Genomic DNA, 19,870 nt, shown 5'->3' on the forward strand with positions numbered 1-19,870 from the left:
CAACACCAGGTAGATCTTCTGTTCAACAAATGGTGATAACCCCAATGACGGTGACACAAAGGGCCCGAGGTTTGGCAGTAGGTCCCCCTCAACCGAAGAGCATGGGGGGGTGCATTCTCGTTCCCATGGGTGGGACGGTGCATGTACGCTTGTCCCCAGTTTACTCTCCTACGAATGATCTACACCCAGTGCTACTGCAAGATGACCCGTTGCCCCAGTGTGGCCGAGACAAATCTGGTGTCAGGACCTGCTTCTGTCGGCCCCATCCATCAGCCTACCTCTGGCTCCGCACCTTCTCGTTAGAAGGGGGCTGGGGTCGATTCTGCTTCACGACCCAGTGTCTCTGAACCGGAGGGCATGGCTTCTGCAGCCCTGGTTATGCTCTACCCGACATCCTGGCCAGGGCCATGGCCTCGTCAACGTTAAGTGCTACGAGCATAAATGGAAACGCTTCTCTGTGTGGTGCAGGACTTAGATTATCACTGCCCCATAACTTCTACCATACTTTCTTTCCTTGGCCAAAGTGAGACTGGCTGATGCCTCCATCAAGGTGCATCTCGCTGCCATATCCAGGTACACCAGGTCTCCAGGTAGACATTGTTTTGGTCTCAGACTCCTCATGGAGTTCCTCAAGGAACTCGTCAGGACTTTCCCACTGATGAAGGTTCCTCCCCCTGGCCTGCGGGCTCAATTTGGTGCTAACTAAACTCATGGGAGCGTTTTTCAAACCTATCCTTCAGGTTCTGCCCAAGTTCCTCTTCTGGAACACCGCTTTCCTCGTGGCGATCACCTCGGCTAGGAGGGTTGGGAAGATTCAGGCCTATCTTGCAAGCAGCCCTACTTGTCTTTCCACAATTCAAAGGCGCTACTGCATACACACCCCACCTTCATGACGAAGGTGCCGTCAGAATTCTACCTGAACGTGCCTTTGTTGTTGCTGGTCTTCCCAAATCTGTCGCTAGCGGAAAGGGCTTTGCATTTGCTGGACGTTGCTTGTCTCTTCAAGTTCTACGTGGCACGTACTAGATTTTCGGAAGTAGTCTCAGTTCATCGACTTTAGACCTGTAAATCTAAAAGGCCTTGTTGAAGGCTTCCATGTGCAGGTTACGCTCCGGCTGCTTAATGCACGGTCATCGTCTGGTGAACAGGCCGCTGCCACGTCAGCCAAGAGCCCACTCCACCAGAGCCATTTCAGCAACTACAGCGTTTCTCTGGTGTGCCCCTGCTCGACATCTGCAGAGCTGCTGCGTGTAGGTTCATGCACACTTTCACGAAGTTCTACTGGGTCGACGGGGATGCCAGGGAGGAGTCCTGAGTCGGCCAAGGAGTACTATGCAACCTATTTCATGCGAGTCTGTTCGAGGGGTGAGTGTTAATGCTTCTGTTGAGCCCTTCTGTTTATGTACTGCTCTGTAATTGTTAGTCATGAGCATGTGAATCCATGCCAGACCCCATGCTGGAGAAGGTTTAAGTTACTTACCTTTTAAACTATTATTCTCCAGCATGGGTCTGGCATGGATTAACATGCAAACCCTCTGTGGCACTACTTGGTTCATACTGCCACTTGCTTACCAAATCTGAAGATGGCACCGAGGGGTGGAGGTTAGGGTGAGGACTGTCATCGGATGGGGGCACTATGACCCATAGGACAGTGATTGGCTTGGAGAAGAAATTGTTTTAAAGTGAAAGTGAAACTGGTGGTCCTTTTACTGAGGATTCCCGGCCTCATGACGGAATATTCATGAGCTTGTGAATCCATTTTAAACGGATGCTGGAGAACAATGGTTACAGGTAAGTAACTTAAACCTTACTGGCGTTTACAAGACTTTGCTTGCTAGTGTTAGGTTAATACTACTTTTTCTCTGCACTAGTAATGATCCTGATTGCAAATGGGAGTTGGTCCAAACTCGAACCTTCCACAAGTGTTTGATTTGGTTGTTTAAGACATTTAATTGTACGGCTCATTTTTTGTTAGTGTATGCCTTTAATTGTTTAAAATTCAAATGTAACCCTGGCCATTGCTGCAGATAAGATTTTGAAGTGAGTGTTTTGCTCCCTATTTTTTAAAGTTGGGAGAAACAATTTTTAGGGAGTTGAAAAAGCCCATTTCCAATGGGGTTATTTATTTTTGTTGAACCCAAATATTCATGCGCATTAAAAAGGCCTGTTCACTGCTTGGGTCAGACGGTACTTTTTTTTTGGTTTCTCTTTGTATACTAATGAGTGTGGTTCAAAGCAGAGACCCGCCCGTCCCCCCCCCCCCCCCCCCCCATGTCGGATTCCTATTTTTCTTTGTGTTTGACCATTTTGAAGGGCAAAAGTGGTTGATACGCCATTAGGGCTGATGCTAGCTATTAAACCTTAATTTACCCGTGATTTATGCTTTTACTTGTACCATTGTTTTCAAGTGTATTTGGCGTACCCCTGCTTAACTGTAATTGTTTCTTAGGTTTGTTACTTTGCATCCGCCTGCCTTTATACTGTGTCTTGATGTGTGGTGGTATTGTGCTCTAAGCTCCCTCCAGTCGCACTCGACTAAACCTATCCGCTTAAGGCAAAGCTCCCACTTTCTGCTATTCCTCCATGCACAAAGAAGCTCAACAGCATCGCTCATGCGTGCTTTTGTGTCAAGGGAGGTCTGAAATAGGATCCCAGAGTCCCCTTGTGGTGCTTGGTGAGTGATTAGAATAGTGATAATTGAGGAAAGCTCCCTACCAATCATGGCTCGCATGGAGGAGTAAGAGTGCAAGATTGCCCGGTCACTCGCTCTGGACCCAGAGAAGGACACGTTGAGCCCCTGACCCGGCTGCCATGTGTAGAGGCTGTGCTGCCCGAAGAACCTCTCGAGGACCCTGGAATGAGGAGACCCTGGGTACCGAGCAGGGTTTAGAATGAGACAATTGAGTAATGGCCCAAGATGGGGGTCATCATTTGCACCATTTGCTATTGACTTGCAGGAAAGAAACGGTGTGCCGTCTATAGGATTGATGTTACTGAGGTTTCTTTTTTAGCTACTTAGCGTGCAACTTGACGTTTGCTCCGCAGTTGCTGATGGCTCTCTAATTGAGGGAGGCTTTAAGGCCAACAGGGAATAAGTAACCAATAATTCAACAATTTCCACATCCTTTGTGTCCTCCTCCTCCCATGAGGGCGCTTGGGCGGCAGATGTGCAGGCCGTGGGAATCGGCGATTTGCAGCCATCAGATCTAGGACTGTTTTGCCACTGAGCGCCATTTGCCTTTTCATGCAACCGAGATTGCACAGGTCCCCTTTTTCTCGCCTCTGTGTGATGTTGGAAATGTTTGCAAATCAATGCTTTTTGATAATTGTTGTCCTTTTTTCTTTCAGCAAGTCGAAGTAGACGGCCAACAGTGTATGCTGGAGATTCTAGACACAGCGGGCACAGTAAGGGAACACTTTCTAAAGTTCTGGCTCTAAATTGGGAAATTCAGAAAATGGGGTGGAAAGTTGATTTAAGAATCGGAGTACAACAATTTGTTTTATTTTAAATTGGCGACCTTTATGCCATAAACTAGACTTTATTTTTTGCCTTTTGAAGTGGTGAGATGCTCATAGTAAAATGTGGTTTGTTCTTGCTATGCTATCCGGACGACTTTTCCTTCTGAATTGACCCTTAAGCCCTTGTACTTTGTACTCGGTCCTCGTCCCTCTGCTTATTCAGTTATCGGCCATTTGGACTTTTGCCCCTCTGCCACTCACTCAGTGATGGTTGCAAACCTGGAACAGGCCAGGGTTTTGCATGGCACACTGTTCCTATCTTAGTAATTATGCAAGAAGGTCATAACCAATATTTGTGCTTCTTGTTCAACATTTCCAAAACGCATGGATTTTGAAAATGCATGATTTACAACATATTTATCCAAAGGTCTGCATTTGTTTTGGTAAGTAGGTTTATGTTGGTGCATTAAGTCTGCTTTGCTGTCCACCTTGCCATCCATACGAGTCGCTAATGAAGGCTCTGGGTATTTTTTATTTATCGTTCAACAGCATAATACATCCGATTTGATCAGGTATAGGATTTTTTTAATTTGTCTTTATTAGATGAAAACCTCTAATTTTCATATGAAATGCGGTGCATGGAGTAAAAGTATTTAATCTCACATTTTTATAATCCATGTTTCCTTGCACTGAGCTATCCTTGCAAATTTAAAGCTGCATTTATGCTGCATTTTAGGGAAAAACGTCTCACCCTTTGCCCGCCCCCATTACAGGAGCAGTTTACAGCCATGAGGGACTTGTACATGAAGAATGGGCAGGGTTTCGCACTCGTGTACTCCATCACGGCGCAGTCGACGTTTAACGATTTACAGGACCTGCGAGAACAGATCCTGCGGGTCAAGGATACGGAAGATGTAAGTTCCTTTTTAAAAATAACCAGGTATTTTCACAAGAATGCAAAAGCCTGGCACCTCACTTGCTTTCTTAAAGTGACTTGGCCCACCGGACAAGACAGACCAGGGTGCGTGGGGGGAGGGAGGGGTCGTGGTGTCGGGTAGGACAGTCTTGTCTGTTTACGCACTGCTCGTTGCCGCTGCCAGTTCTTGCTTGGTTGCACTGACTCCGCAGCACGTGTCATCCTACCATCAGTGTCCCGTATCTCTGGCCTCTACGCACCAACGTCTGAGATTGATCACGTGGGAGGTCACACCACGAACCATGAGTGGGCACTGCTCTGTATAAACCTTATATTCGAGTAACTTCAGCTGCTTGCAATGCAGGGTGCCTAGAACCGAATCTTCATGTCGGGCGGGGCTGTGATTGGCTTTGCTGTAGGTGAAGGTGTGTAGATTGTTGACAGTTGGGTCGCTGAGCGCCCACTAGAAGATGGGATTGGCTGCCAAGTGGTGACCCTGCAGTGGCGCCTACCAGAAGATGGGATTGGATGCCAAGTGCTGACCCTGCAGTGGCGCCCACCCGAAGATGGGGATTGGCTGCCAAGTGGTAACCCTGCAGTGGCGCCCACCCGAAGATGGGGATTGGCTGCCAAGTGGTGACCCTGCAGTGGCGCCTACCAGAAGATGGGATTGGATGCCAAGTGCTGACCATGCAGTGGCGACCGCCAGTTCGGATGCCAAGTCATTTTGTTCCTAAATATTCCCCTTTATAGGTCATCACTATTTTATACATAACTCTATTAACCCTATACATAAAAATGAAGGTTGGAGGCCACCCATCCTTTTCCTGCCTCCTCCGTATTTTCCAAAAGCACCCTTGAGGCAGTTCTCAACTGTAAAGCCATGTCCTGGCGTAAGGAATGCACGCCCCGCCCCCTGCCTGCACTTTTCATGCAATGAAAGGAGCAAGTCCCTTTGCAACCATTCCAGCGCTGGTGCCATAACCTCCAGGAGATGAGAGCACAGGTCCCAAATCATACAGCTTTTATCTCTTGCACTGAATTCACAAGGAAGGCTCTAAGGTGTTTTATTTCTTCTTCAATTTGAAGGTACCCATGATCCTCGTTGGCAATAAATGTGACCTGGAGGATGAACGAGTAGTCGGCAAAGAACAGGGTCAAAACTTGGCCCGACAGTGGAATAGCTGTGCCTTTTTAGAGTCGTCTGCCAAGTCCAAGATCAACGTTAATGAGGTAATTGGGCAGAGATTCAAATATTAACTTTCATGCAATTGTTCGCTTGTCTTAATCCCGTGTCTTTTTTTTTAGACATAATGTGAGTGTAACCAATGTGCAAACGCGAGAAGTAGAATGGTTTAGTGATGGGTTGCTTATCATTGTTGGACCCTGCTTGTCCAAGTGGCGTGTTCGATCAACAATTTATATGAAAAATGTCAATAAATGTAACTTTATTTCCATGAGATAACGTAGGATTGCAAAGCTTATCCATAAGGCTACATGGGCCATATTAGTCACTACACGCCACTTCCCTAGGACTTCCAAAGTGCAATGAGACATGGGTTGGCGCGTTACCAACATGCATCTCATTGCTACCTTCTACTACCCAAATAGTAATGGCTAGTTTGGAAAAGTGACAGCTTGCCACATCTTCCAGAGTTTGCTATTGTATACAGATGGCAAGTGTCCTCCACCCTCTGCACAGATACCAGTCTTTCCAAAGCTCCTGGTGGGGCAGGAGGAAGGTAGTGGGTAAGCTTTGTGCAGACTGCTGGTCCTTCAGGAAGACCACTGCCATCAAAGGCAGTGCAGGCTGGATCTCCTTTGTGGCCTCGGCTTAACTGTACATAACTGTTGCTCATGTTCTAGCAGAAAGTAGTGACATCGAGTGGACATTAGTATGTCATCTTTGACGTAGAAGTGATGGAACGGGGATGTTTAATTTTCTTTGAAATTAAGGGAATTCTTAAAGTATCCTTACCTCGGGGATTAAAGGATTGGCTGCTTTGGGTAAAAATATCAGTTTACCAGAGCCCTGGATTAACTTTCATAATGTTTGAATCCCTCCCCAACCCCCTAGGGAGCCATTTATTGTGAAGTATGAAGGGGTGAGTTGCCCCCCACCTCGCACGCCCCCAATTGCTAGATTCTGAAAATGTTTTTCATGAGTTCATTTTTATAAATCTTTTTGTTTCTCTTGGCGTAAACCTTTATTCAGGGTGAGCTATTTTCCAGTCCCGTGGATTCGTTTTAGAGATCCTCGGTGTCCTTGTCTGTTAGTCTAGTTTGAAGTGAAGGCCTAGAGCTTAGCATTCAGTTGGGGTGGAAGCCTATGCATGCTGCATGTGCTGTTTCTTGCCCCACCTCCATGCTTGTCTGCATTGCTTGGAACTGTCACCTCTGTGGCTCTACCCCTTGCCCTGCTGTTGGTGCATTTTCAGAGAATCTGCTTTCTGCATATACAAGGGATACTTGATTATTTAAGATACTATTGCTTTGCACTAGAATGTAAGATGTGTTGAATAGCTACCGTCTGCAACTTTTGATGGCCTCACTTCGTGGCTGTAAGAAAAGGAGGGAGACAGTGGGCCAGTGGGTGAGGCAAAAGCTGTTACTGGGTACATGTTGATTTACTATTTTCCTGTGGGTCAGTCTCCTATCTTGGAGTCTGACAGACGCTTGGGAGTAGGTTATCCATAGCATAGTGAAGATCGCAAGATCTGATAGGTTAAGCTGCTTGGATGCTGACGCAGGCCTGTGATGGGGCTTAAAATGCGAACTTGGTCATGGTTCAATTGGTGTTAATGTACAAACAGCTAGGAGGGCGGTAGTGTGTGTAGTGTATGGTGGTAGATCTGCAAGGAAATGATTTGTCAGGGGAGTAGCCTTGCAAGGACGCTGAACTTCTACCACTTCCGGACATATCCCATTCCATTATTTTACACTGCCGCTGCCCATCCCCTCTAGTAATTTAACAGGAAAAATGTGCTCATTCCTACAAATGAAAGTGGACGAATGGGATGGTCTGTCGCCAGAAATCGGCATGTCAAGGTGAAATGTGCACATTTCATTAAATTGGATTTGCATAACCACCCAAATTGCACAGGACGAATGACCTTTTTCTTTCATAAAATCAACACACACAAAACCAAGAGGATATTTTCTTCTAATACTGGTTTTTGAAAACTGTAAAAGGTATGCATGTGTTCAACTCCAAGAACCAATACAAATGTTTTCCTTGGGACTTGCAGTCCCGAAATTAGACACGTCACCTGGAGTTGTGGTGTTTTTCATCGGGTTATATAGTGCAGTGGTGCAGTGTCCATCCTGCATGCCTGGCACATGTGGTTCGAGCCCCCTGGTCGGCTTTAATACATACGTTCAAGAGGACATTCAATTTTTATCATTTTGGCAGGGGGGGGGCACTGAGTACACCACTCCCACGTGTACTCTCGACCTGACCCCTGAATTTACCCCAGGAGCAACAAAACACATGAGCAAAAATGACAGCCTAGAAACTGTGAAAACTGCTGTTTTTCAAATGTACTGATTCTCGCTTTCATTTCCTTCACGCCACAGAGGCTCTGTCCACTGATGGCACAAAACCAATGAAATGAAACCGCCTTTTCGACTAGAACGCATCTTGGATTTCGCATAGTATGCTTAATAGCAAATTGCTATCTTTTGTTGTTGAATGTTTGGCACTTACAAGTTTTTCCATGCTTTAGTGAGAATGTTCTTGAAGTTCAGGATTGTAGCCCCCCCCCAGCACCCCTAAGATTACGTTATTGCCCCTTCTCCTTGCTCCTTTTCTAGATCCATGGCGGGAATGCACATTTCCATTAAATTCTCATTGCAAATCCTCTTAATTCCAATTTTCTCCAAAGTGATTCCCTCTGGGGTGTTAATCGCCAGAAGCAAGAAACTAGTCCTGGCTTTTCTTGACTCATTTACGGGAGCAGGGAATGCTGGGGTTTCTGGACTCATTTACGGGAGCAGGGAATGCTGGGGTTTCTTGACTCATTTACGGGAGCAGGGAATGCTGGGGTTTCTTGACTCATTTACGGGAGCAGGGAATGCTGGGGTTTCTTGACTCATTTACGGGAGCAGGGAATGCTGGGGTTTCTTGGGGCTTTTTCCCCAGCGTGGATCGACACAAATAAAAGCGCTTCTTTCCGTGTCACTAGAGTTAAAGCACCAACTGAAAGCTGTGGGGATTTCCACATGAACTCTGGAAAGGTTTATCTTGATCCTCTTCGGTGAGAGGCGTAGAGCAAATTTGGTGCAATGGCCCAAAAACTCACAATTGCTGCAAGAAATTGTTAACTTTACTTCTGTAGTTTAATCAAGTAAACCTTACTTTTGTTTTATTAAACACCCAAGTTTGCGCTCCTGGGCAGGCGTTGCCTGTAATGATGGACGAGTACCAAGTTGCGAATGACGTAGAGCGGTCTTTAACCGGCCCCAGACGGTCAATCGCCACCCGCTGAACATGTGATGTCCTAGTCATTGGGGATATCATTGCATTCCCGAATATATATTGGGGCAGCATGGAGAAATGCAGGCGGCAGCATGCCACGAGATGGCTACGACGAAGCAGACTCGCTACCACAAGCCCAGCACGAAAACGCAGCCTCGCATCAGCACCTCTAGGAGCGCAGCGGGGCTGAGGTCTGAGGTGACAAGCAGTTCAAGGTTAACTGCAGAGTGAGTGATGGAAGAACAGATTTCTCAGTCTAGCAAACTTGAAGCCGTACCACATGATAAAGGGGCTGTCCAGTAAAGTAAGCTGTGCGCTGTCTCGTGAATCATATATAGTTCTTTTGGTTATTTTAGCTGCTCCATTGGCGGATTCCCCGTCGTAGGCATGTGGTTATACCGATAATTGCATAGATAGATTGCCTTTTTAATTGCAGTAAGTTTCAAACCACCCTTTGTGCACATAGGTTTATAAGCAGTGTTTTGAGGTGTCTGAAGTGCCTAGCAAGACGTTATTCACGCTGGGCCGGTACCGGGCTCTAATACTTCAAACTCTACTCATGCCATGGTAAGATGTTGGCTCTATACTTGTTTGTTATATGGCTATTCATCGCCACCCCCCGCCCCTTCCTTACTGAATGTAAGCGCATTATGTTCTTAGACATGTGCTGCAACCCGGCTGCCCTGGCCCCAGGAGGCCATCGCAGCTGCTGTGATGGCTTGATCACTGGTTAGCCGGTCTCAGTTTGCATTCCATATGGAGCAGAATGTGTTCATGCCTCATCTGATTTAGGTTTGACTACCTTCAGCAGTGTCCAGCTTCCAATTAATTATGCCTGGGTGCCTGTTGCTTGTCTGCTTAGTTAGCAGTGTTGCCTCATTGCAGCTCACTAGTGTAGTTGGTAGTCCCTGGTCTTTGCCGTTTGGCTTAACCACCACCTTTTTCTTCTTGGGTGCATGCGCAAAAGTCTTTGTTTGCTGCCCTCCATTGTCTTGTTTTTGCTTAAGGAATGCTGGTCTGAAGCGTAGATTGTTTTGTCCAATGCGTTTCCCAGTTGTTACCACTTAGGATGTTTATTGCTCTTAAGCGCATATTCCTAATTCCATCACATTTCCGGTTTTATTGGTATGTCTCTAGAGAATGTTAATGCCAGCAATCTATGCGCATCACATCCATGCATAAAGGCATGCCTCAATGAAGTTTTCTCCATTTCATGCTTTTTTTTGGAGGGTTTTCTGAAATGGTAATGCGGACTGACGCCGCGCAAACTACCTGTCGTGAAGAATTCGAAAACTTTGCTACAGGGACAGAGAATAACCTTCTTCCCACATCTGCTCAGAAGAAAGGTATGTAGGATAGATTGACCCACTCAACAGTATTTCTCCACATCACCAAGCTGCATTTGCGCAGAAAGAGGCAGAATGGCAGCGCTGGCTCTTGAGCGCCATGGCCTCAAAACTGCGTTTTGCAGCAACAAAGAAAATGGCTGCACCGTCCTGCCAAGCACACATCAGGCAGGATGGAACCAGGGAACAGAGCGTGCCAGTGTGTTCTGACATATACAAAAGGAAGAAAGTGAAAAAGCAGCATTGCTATGCTGAGAACCCCAAAATCCCAGTTGAAAAGGAAACTTTTTCACCTTTTAAACAGCTTTGACGCTAGTTCCATCTGTTCCTACTTAAACCACTGTGATAAGGCCCTGCCATGCAAATTCATATCCCCATTGTGCTTCAGCAAAACCAATGTGACCCCTGAATGACGGGCTCTGTTAAGCCAAATCTGAAAAAGCCCAAGAAAATTCACTTTCTGCGGTGCACAGGAAATGCTTTGTTGTGCTACAAAATGTCAAAAGAATGAGCCCTGCAAAATAAATCATAGCTCTGCGCACATGTCCATTCCAGGAGACTTTTGCCTTTTACAGACTGTTTTGCACAAGAAACTATGTCTGCAAGACTATATTGGAAAGTCAGATGGCAAAATCGAATTTGAAAAGAAATGCTAGCAGTTTTCACCACATGTGTAAAATGGGCTTTGCAAACCAAAGAAAAATAAATGCCCATTTTGAAGGAAAAGTAATATGTTGAATGAAAGCTTGCCTGTACCTAGCAATGAGAAGGGGTTGGCTGCTGGGAAACACATATGGGCTATTTTTATTCCACAGGCTTGTTTTTTTCATTCAGGACCAAATAAAAGAAAATAAAGGTTTTAAACTGACTTGGCTAGATTTTGCAAGCTTTCAAAAACAAGTTATTCTAGATGGCAGAGCTAAGGCCTCCCCCAAGGAAGGGAGCCACCATATCAGGACACGAAAGTGATAATTGGTAGGTTGGAAAACTGTGACTGACAAGAACAAAAACTCCACATACTAATCAGACTTCATTCTGGGCAGGGGACTCTTTCAATAGAAATTCTGGGACATCAAAGTGCGAAGTAGGTAAGTGGCAATAAACCTTCAAACAACCTTGATAAACCCATCCTTCCTTTGGGGGATGTGACAGTTGGTGGTAGCTGAAAAAGAAACAAAATGGTCCAGTGCAGACCAAAGGACTACCATTTGCTTTCAGAGACATTTCATAAATAAACTTTAAAGACTTTTATCTATGCAGCAAGACTTTGCAAAAATGCTACAGTTTAATTTTGATTATTTGGGCTTTTATTTAAGACATTGTAGAATTCCCTGACACCTTGGGAATAGAAATGGCCAAGTATTGCGGATTATGAGAAAAGTATCCACGTTAACAATGCAATACTTCCATCCCTTATGATGATCCACACATGTGTATAAAGTTATGGAATTTTAGGCCGAATCCTTCATACTGAAAATGACCAAAAATGATTAAAAGGACAAAACAATATCTCAGATTGTCAGATGTCATTTATTAAAGGAATGGTTTGGCCAACATTTTTTATTGTCCCTACGGGTAGGCCATGTGTTTTTAAGCCTAAGTCGCACGATTTTAGAAAAATTTCCTATTGACCTTACCCGAGTTTTCGTCCATTAAACGCACGCGAAAACAGGCACCAGGGCGCTGCCATTTTGTGATAATCCCATCACTTGCCCCATCGCCCTGGCTGACCTGCTTTTGCGGCACTAAATCATATCCCCCGCCCCTGAGCCTGTCATCAGACGCATACCGCCCATTTCACAACGCCAAAGCACGTCTCGTGTCAACAATCGCTGCGCTTGAGCTAATGACGTGTCGCCATGGAAACGGCAGGAAGCCTCTTTACTCAATAAGTATAAACAGACCGTTTCACGACACACAACAGCAGATATTCAATTCCATTCCTCTGTTTTACAGTATTCTGTGACTCGTTTCTGTGCTCTGGTCAGCTACCTTTGCCGCTTGTAGCCCGCGTGAACACCTGTACCATCGCTATAAATTATTTTAGTTTGTTTACCACACAATGGCTACAATAATGCCCTACATGTACGAGCCCGAGTATACCGAGGAGGAACTACTGGAAAGGTAAACGCGCGAAAACGATGGGGCTTCGGACGGCAGTTGGCAGGACGAATCAACGGATGAAGACACTGGACCTAGTCGCATGGACGGTGTTTCCACCTGGTGCACATGCAATCGGTGCAAGCTAATGCCAACCGAGGAGGCAAACTGCTGCTGCTGCTGTGAAAACTCGGGATGCGTGGCCTACATCTCGGAAGGTGAGCCACAACCACAATTCATCACCGAGCTGCCAGACTTCAGGGCAGCCTGCCTCACACGGTCCGTGTTGAGGATAATGATGGTGCTTATGCACGAACTTCGCAACTGTTCGTCGTAATCCGAGTAACGAGTAAGTATACTCTGCTTGTGATGCCACTCCTATTTCATGGTCTTCTACTATATCCAAAATGACATGTACATATCATGTTAACGCATGAAAGTCGTTCAATAGTGTGCAGTCTCTAGATAGCATTTGTTCAAGCAGAATGCCATTAGTTACAAGAATTGTCATTGACAAAAAACGTTTAATAAACTTATCTTCATTTAAAAACAGTTTGAATCATTCTTTTTCACAGGTGGTACCGGCTGGAGGCCTATCGTTCCTTTACAAGGTTGCTTTACAGGAGGCTTGGACACCGTTTTCGAAGAGTAATACCCGCCTGTGCCGTTCGTGCCATAAGAGAAACTTTCCCGAGTGACAGCGGTCAGTACAGGGGATTTTCCCTCGCTGTGCTGCAACCTGACCTGTACAATGTGTAAAGTCTTGTATTTTTGTGCCATCAAAATAAGATACAAAACAAAACACTACATATATTTCAACAACGGTTGTTTCGATTTTTAAATGAATGAAGGTGTCTCCATTCAAGGATGGACGTCGGTCATCTCTGCTCCGAATGGGTGAAGGTCAGGTCACTGTGAAGCGGGGTGGTCACCCTCTAAGCTAACATAAACATAATCTCAATAATGCATGCACTAAACACTTGTTCAAAGTCTTTCAGTAGGTTGTGTCTCTATAAAAGTCACACATATATCAATTAACACACTGGTTGAAGTGTGGGTCTGTGCTCACAAGAATCTCCGGTATGTGTCATTTTTTATTGATAGGCAACGATATACTGTGGTAGGGGTGTAATGTTAGTTGGGAATCTGCTAGGTGGGCATCATGGCATGGTCAGTGGTCTGGCACATGAAGAGAATACCTTGCAGGGGCACAGGGTCAGAATGGCAGTAAGGTTCCACTGGCGAGGGTGCGTGGGCAAGGCCACGTTTGTGGAGATGAACGAGCTATGTGCTTAGTTCAGGCTGGTTCACAAGCAGGACCGTGATCTCAGAGGAAGATTGATGTGTTACATTTATTAGCTGTTGTAAATACCTCCAGAGTTTTCCAGTCAGAGTGGGAACGAGGGTGGGGGCCATGTGCTCTGCGCGCTGTACTATCGCAGTGAGGCCTGGTCATCAAGATGGAGTCCAAAGAGGGTACAAAAATGGATGCCTCGTGTCCTGCTCAGTGGTCCCATCTACGCGAATGTCAACCAAAGTTAACATCACATAAGGGCAAGGGGCGAACCCACTACTGGAGACACTTGCCATCTGTGACCGCTTCGAGAAAACTCATCAGTGTGCTACCTGTGGCCGCAAATACCTCCCCTCTCGAGCTCTTCGCTCCTCTACCTCCAACTCACTCAGGGTCAGTCGTTTTTCTAAGAAACGAGCTGGGGGTAGATCTGTCTTCGGCTGGGGCTTCCCTCTGGAACAGCCTCCCTGCCACTCTAAAACTTGAGGAGAACCATCTCCGGTTCTGGAAGCACCTCAAGACCTTCCTCTTTTCTTCTGCCTTCGCTCCCCCTCTCCCCTGCTGATCCGTTCTCTTGGCACCTTGCACCTGGCCACCCTCTGTCTTTTGGGCCCAGGTACCTGCTCATCCAGTCACCCTCCCGCACTGCCTCCGGGCCACCCCTTGCACTGGGGTCTGTCTCTGTACCCATACAGCCACGCCCTTTTTCTTCCTGCACTTATCGGACCTACCCTGTCTGCTGCCTTAAACCCAGCACTTGCAAATTGCTGGCTGCATTAGCACTGTTTGTTGCCTTTTTTATTTATTATTTATCTGTTTCTCCTCTGCTTCGCACTTTCCACCTCTCCCCCCTTCCATGCACTTCCCCCCCCCCTCCCCCGTGAACTTGCGCGTTCTCAATGCCACTGGGCCTAGTAAGATCGCTCTTTTGTTCTCCCCTGTTCCCCTCCCTTGCCTTGTCGCGCTCTGAAACACTTGTGTACGAGCGCGATAGAAATAAAATATCAATCTACCTGTTCTCCTGCAACATACTGCTCGGCCTGCTGAATCCAACTGTTTGTTGGTCAAGGTAAGGCCATGTATCCTAGTCATATTTCGGTCATTTTTAAATTTCTATCTATTTGCGATTAGAGTACCCAATAGTGGTATGTTCATTTGGCTCATTGCTATTGACTTCAGTTTCAATTTTTATGCTTCGATAGATCTATATATTTTCATCTGTCAATTGTCATCGAATTGCATCCTTTGGGGGTCCAGTCTATAATGTAAGCATGTTTCCTTCTCGTGCAAGACAGAACATCCAAGGAACGAGTCACATGTTTAGAGTTTAGTCACATTTACAAATTTCTGCAATTTATGCAAACACTAAGTTGCACATGATGAACTGGTATAGTTCCGGTGAGTAAAACAAACTTTGCATTGAACATTGTATGGTTCATTTACTTTTGTATCACATTTTTATTAATCAAGATTGTTTAATAATGTTGATATTTACTTTTCAGAATTTTCAACAATGCCTGCCTGTTCGATTAGCGGTTGCTCTTCGTAGACCCATGCTAAATCTGAAGGCACTACAATGCATGTATTCCCGAAAACTGTTGATCGAATAAGAGAATGGGTCAGACATTGCGGATATCCACTGCATGAGTTTGACAGTAGAGTCCAACAAGTCTTTGAAGACAAGAGGGGTGATTGATACCGCATCTGCAGCCGGCACTTTCCCTCGAACATGTATGCCACATCTTGGGTAACAAAGAAGAATAAACGGCGAACGACACGAAAATTGCTCGCAAACGCTATTCCCACTATATTCGTCCACATTCCGCCACTGGTGAGTCAAGTGTCTGTTTTTAGATTTAGGCCTTGCGGTAGTGTGTAGGTAGCCGAATGGATTCATTGATATTTTAGATGTTTCCAATTTTTAATACTTTCGACATTGATTTGAGTGTATAGCTTTTTGAATAATGACATTTATCAATATATTATTTGTAGATTTCATAACCCACAAACAAAATTTATATATGGGCACAGGGAACTGTGCTATATTGCGCATTTTCAAATGCATTACTCAAGTATTCGGTCTCCTTACATGGCAATTTTAAATATTGGCATTTCATTATCAAACAATAATTTACCTTTACAACTGCTTGACTATCCCTTGAATCTGAAGCAAGAACATTCTACTTCCGTGATGTGCTCAGTTATCAACCACTTCTAGCGCGTATCAGGTAATCTTACTTGGCTATTCCGCTGTTTTATGCATGTCAAGTAATAGTTTTTATGTATCGTGTGATTAGTTTACCAATTGTTTGGTTAGTGCTTTCTAATGACAATTGGTTGTCCCCTGGTGTTTGTTTTCAGTTATAATTAGTGTTATCCATACTAATGCAAGTACTGTCTTTCAGGGAGATGCTGAAGCGTCCATCATATTGACAACAGCCCTAGATGTTGTTCAGCAGCACGAGGTATGGGTACTGACAGCTCCATCGCTCGTGATCATCAGGACTGGAACACTTGTCATTTGTTCTACACCATGTTTCATTCGTGGTTAGCCATTGATATGTACCTGTGCGGTCGACCCCAAGTGTGTTATGTTTTCAATATTGTAATCCATACTAATTCAAATACTATGTTTCAGGCAGTTGTTGAAGCTTCAACCCCCGCACTTGATGCGGAGCCTGACATTCAAGTAATTCCAGGGGAAGTGGAAGCGGGACCATTTGGATACGAATCGGCGCAGCAGCTTTCGGAAGTGCGCACTACATTTACAACATCCCTAGATATTCTTCAGCAGCACGAGGTATGGATACTGACGGCTCCATCGAACTAGGTCATCAGAGCTCAAATACTTGTTTAAATTGTTCTACACAATGTTTAAATCATGTTTAGCTATTGAGAATTACCTGTGTTCGTCCTCACCTGTGTTTTATGCTAACACTATTGTGATACATTGTAATGAAAGTACTGTGTTTCAGGGAGTCGATGGAGCCTCAATCCGTGCTGTCTATGGGGATACAGAAAATATGGTCGTTGCAGCGCAACAGGAAGGGAAGAGATGCGGAAACGAATCGGAGCTAAAGCGTGCAGATGTTGAAGGTTGAGTCAAAAAAGTTGCAAAGAAAAGAAACAAAAAGGTTAGTTACAATCTGTTCATAACTTTAGAAATGGTTTTGTGCTGGGGACTATTTTGTTTTTTCCAGTCAATTGTACTATACTTTATCTTGTGTTAAAACTGAACATCCCTTTTCCAATTTGTCCTCTAGTTACCCATGGGTGTACAAACTATACATACACACAGTGAAGCGAATGAGAGATGTTGCTTGCCGGACCATTTACACTAAGGAGGAACTATTAATTCAGACGCCGCGTGTTGAGACTAGAGATGCTCATGTCCAATGGCCAGAACATGAAATGAATGTGTCCGGAGAATCCAGTTAAGTTGTAATGGACCATTGCTACAGTGCGACTGCAACACCACAAGAAGATACTGAATGTATTGAAGATGGCTCTGAAGTAGTCGCAGATAAATTCACACAATCTACACCCGCCAAAAAATTTCCACCAAAAAAGCTGTCAACATTGTTGTGTTCTCCCATCAATGTTGAAGTAACAGATGTTGAAATGACAGAGAATGAACCAGCAGCAGCATTCACCGACGCATCAGAACCTGATATCGGCGATATTTCTTTCAATGCTGCTAATATGTCCTCAACGAAGCAGTCCGAAACAAGTGTGATGCCGGATGACAGTCTAATGAAAGAGGGCAAATACATGGTATTCGACAGTTGTTTGATGGATATTATAAGTATGCTGAAATGTGGGCATTCAGTTAGAGGGAAAGTATGTGGGAAGCCATTGATTCATGTGACTCGTCAAAAACAAGGCAGTAATGTCACAATACATGCCGCCTGTAGATTAAATCATACGTTCTCATGGTCTGCACAACCGATACTGGGGAAACTGCCAGCAGGCAATCTGTGTGCAGCTGCATCACTTTTTAGTGGCTACAGTTTTAGAAAGTTAGTCTTTCTTTCAGTTTGTGGGACTCCCATTTCATTTCTAAAACGCAGTACTACAGATACCAACTTGATTATCTATCTCCGGCCATTAGTGATGCTTGGAAAATTGAACAATTGTCTCTAGCAAGTACATTCGAAGGCAAACGATTCAGGCTAGCCGGCGATGGACAGTGCGACAGCACTGGATTTTCTGCCAAGTACTGCACCTACCACTTTCAGGACATGGATAGTAAGAAAATTGTGAGTTCGGTGGTCGTGCAGGTGTCCCAATGTAAATCCTCAGTGGCCATGGAGAAACTAGGATTTATAAAATCATTGCAATATCTACAATCAAGGGGAATGCACATTTTCCTCATAGCCACGGACAGACACGTTTCAATTGCCAAGACAATGAGAGCAATTCCCACATATTAAACATCAATTTGATGTATGGCATCTTGCTAAATCAATCAATAAGAAAATCTCGGCTGCAGGGAAAAAAAGGTTTGGAAAGTATTTCAGTGGTCCCAGTCTATCAGCAACCATCTTTGGTGGAGCTCCAAAACATGTGATGGGTCAGTGGAAATCCTACTTGAAAAATGGCGGTCACTGATGCACCACTGTACCAACGTTCACCGCTGGACAGAAAACCTACATTTCCACCAATGTGAACATGGCCCTTTGTCCCCAGAGGAGGCACGGAAGAAGAAGTGGTTGGTTCCATCTTCACCCACACACAGCCATTGAGAAGATTGTTTTCGATAAAACTCTATCAAGAGATTTGAGGGGGCTGACAGAATTCTGTCACACAGGAGGTTTGGAAGTGTTCCACAACATGTGCCTAAAGTACATGCCAAAGCGCTTGCATTTCAGCATACAGGGCATGAAATATAGGACTCTACTTGCGGTCTTGGCCCATTACGAGAATGTGGGCCGTGAACAATCTAGAACTACAGGTAATGTAGGGATGCTTCGCTAGACTACGGCCTTTGTAAAAAGAAGTAAGCAATGGGTGATCAAACCAGTCTATGAGGAAATGGAGTTCGACTTTGTTAAAGGCCTTATTGTTGCTGTACTCGAGAAGCACAGATATGGAATTTTGAGCGTTTTTGTGCAGAGCACTGATGCATTGCCACCAAACATTGCCACTGTGCCATGTCCACCCGAAGAACTCGTTTTAAATCATTATCTGATTGTCTTTTTGTAAAAAAATGTTATTGTACAGTGTACATACAAAGTATGCAAACCCTAACCCCTACCTTCACCATCCTGGGTGGCGAACAACCTGGGTGTCATCTTTGACTTCTCCCTCTATTCACCTCATATCGCTGACCTTGTTAATATGTGTATGTATATATTTTTGTTGATGTAACTAAGTTTCGCAATCTCATGTAAATGCTGCGCACTGTTAACCGAGGGGAGGCTTGCATATTGCAAATAATAAAACAAACAATAAATCTCACTTTCATCTCAACTCCTCGGGTACTTTATACTTTCCCTGACCTTCCCCCAAAAAGTCAATATCCCCATAGTTATGGTTCTGTAGGGCTGCAAAGCTCGCGGACAACGAGGACAAAATTGGGGGCCTTAGAACGCGCCAAGCGAGCCGTTGCAGATGGGAGAGAAGCCAGTTCACATTTGCACATTGAGGCCCAGTACATAGATGGATTCGAAAATTCAAGATCTCACAGATGGCTTACTACGGGATGTTGCAAAGTAAGAATGTATGCTCATTTCGAGTGAAGGTCAGCGGCTTTGATTTTCAGCTCGCGGCCTGAAGAGGCCCACAACTCGCACTGGCAGTATAAGGTTCTATTGTTTTTGACCTTGAGAGACAGGGACCATGCCGAAAGGACTTCATTTGAAGGAGGTGGGCCATAACGTAAGACGATAAGGCAGAAAATTCGGAAACTAGACAGAATTTCATGTTGGTTCAGTATACGAAAAATCGTTGTCACGAGCACCGTGGGATTTACGGACTGCATTACGCAGAGACACAATGGAAATTGCAAATATAATGTAAGTAACTCTTTAGACGCTATTATACCGGAATGAAGAATTAATTAATGGATGGATGGATGAATGAATAAAGAGCAAGTAAAAAGTTTGTGGGATCGTCTTTGTACCGGGCACATGGGCATGCAGGTGCACATTCCACACGCATGTAGACAGTCGTTTCTCATTGTGTTAACCTCAATTTATTTTGTTAGTTTTCGCATTGATTTTAGAGCCGAACGTTCTCCATTGCACTATCCTTGCAAGCAAATAGTTTCTGATCGG

The 19,870-nt window shown here is 44.9% G+C and overlaps 1 protein-coding gene across 2 annotated transcripts in view; it reads left to right on the plus strand.

Annotated features, from left to right (window-relative positions):
* Positions 1–19,870, plus strand: part of RAP1A (RAP1A, member of RAS oncogene family) — a 309,711-nt gene that overhangs the window by 253,709 nt on the left and 36,132 nt on the right. For both annotated transcript variants that reach the window (XM_069633309.1, XM_069633310.1), the window contains exons 4-6: positions 3,349–3,405; positions 4,233–4,373; positions 5,465–5,608. In XM_069633309.1, the coding sequence (XP_069489410.1) occupies positions 3,349–3,405; positions 4,233–4,373; positions 5,465–5,608 (342 nt within the window). The remainder of the gene's footprint in view (positions 1–3,348; positions 3,406–4,232; positions 4,374–5,464; positions 5,609–19,870) is intronic.

Source organism: Ambystoma mexicanum, chromosome 13, assembly GCF_040938575.1.
Source record: "Ambystoma mexicanum isolate Mex_15411 chromosome 13, UKY_AmexF1_1, whole genome shotgun sequence".
Taxonomy (NCBI): domain Eukaryota; kingdom Metazoa; phylum Chordata; class Amphibia; order Caudata; family Ambystomatidae; genus Ambystoma; species Ambystoma mexicanum.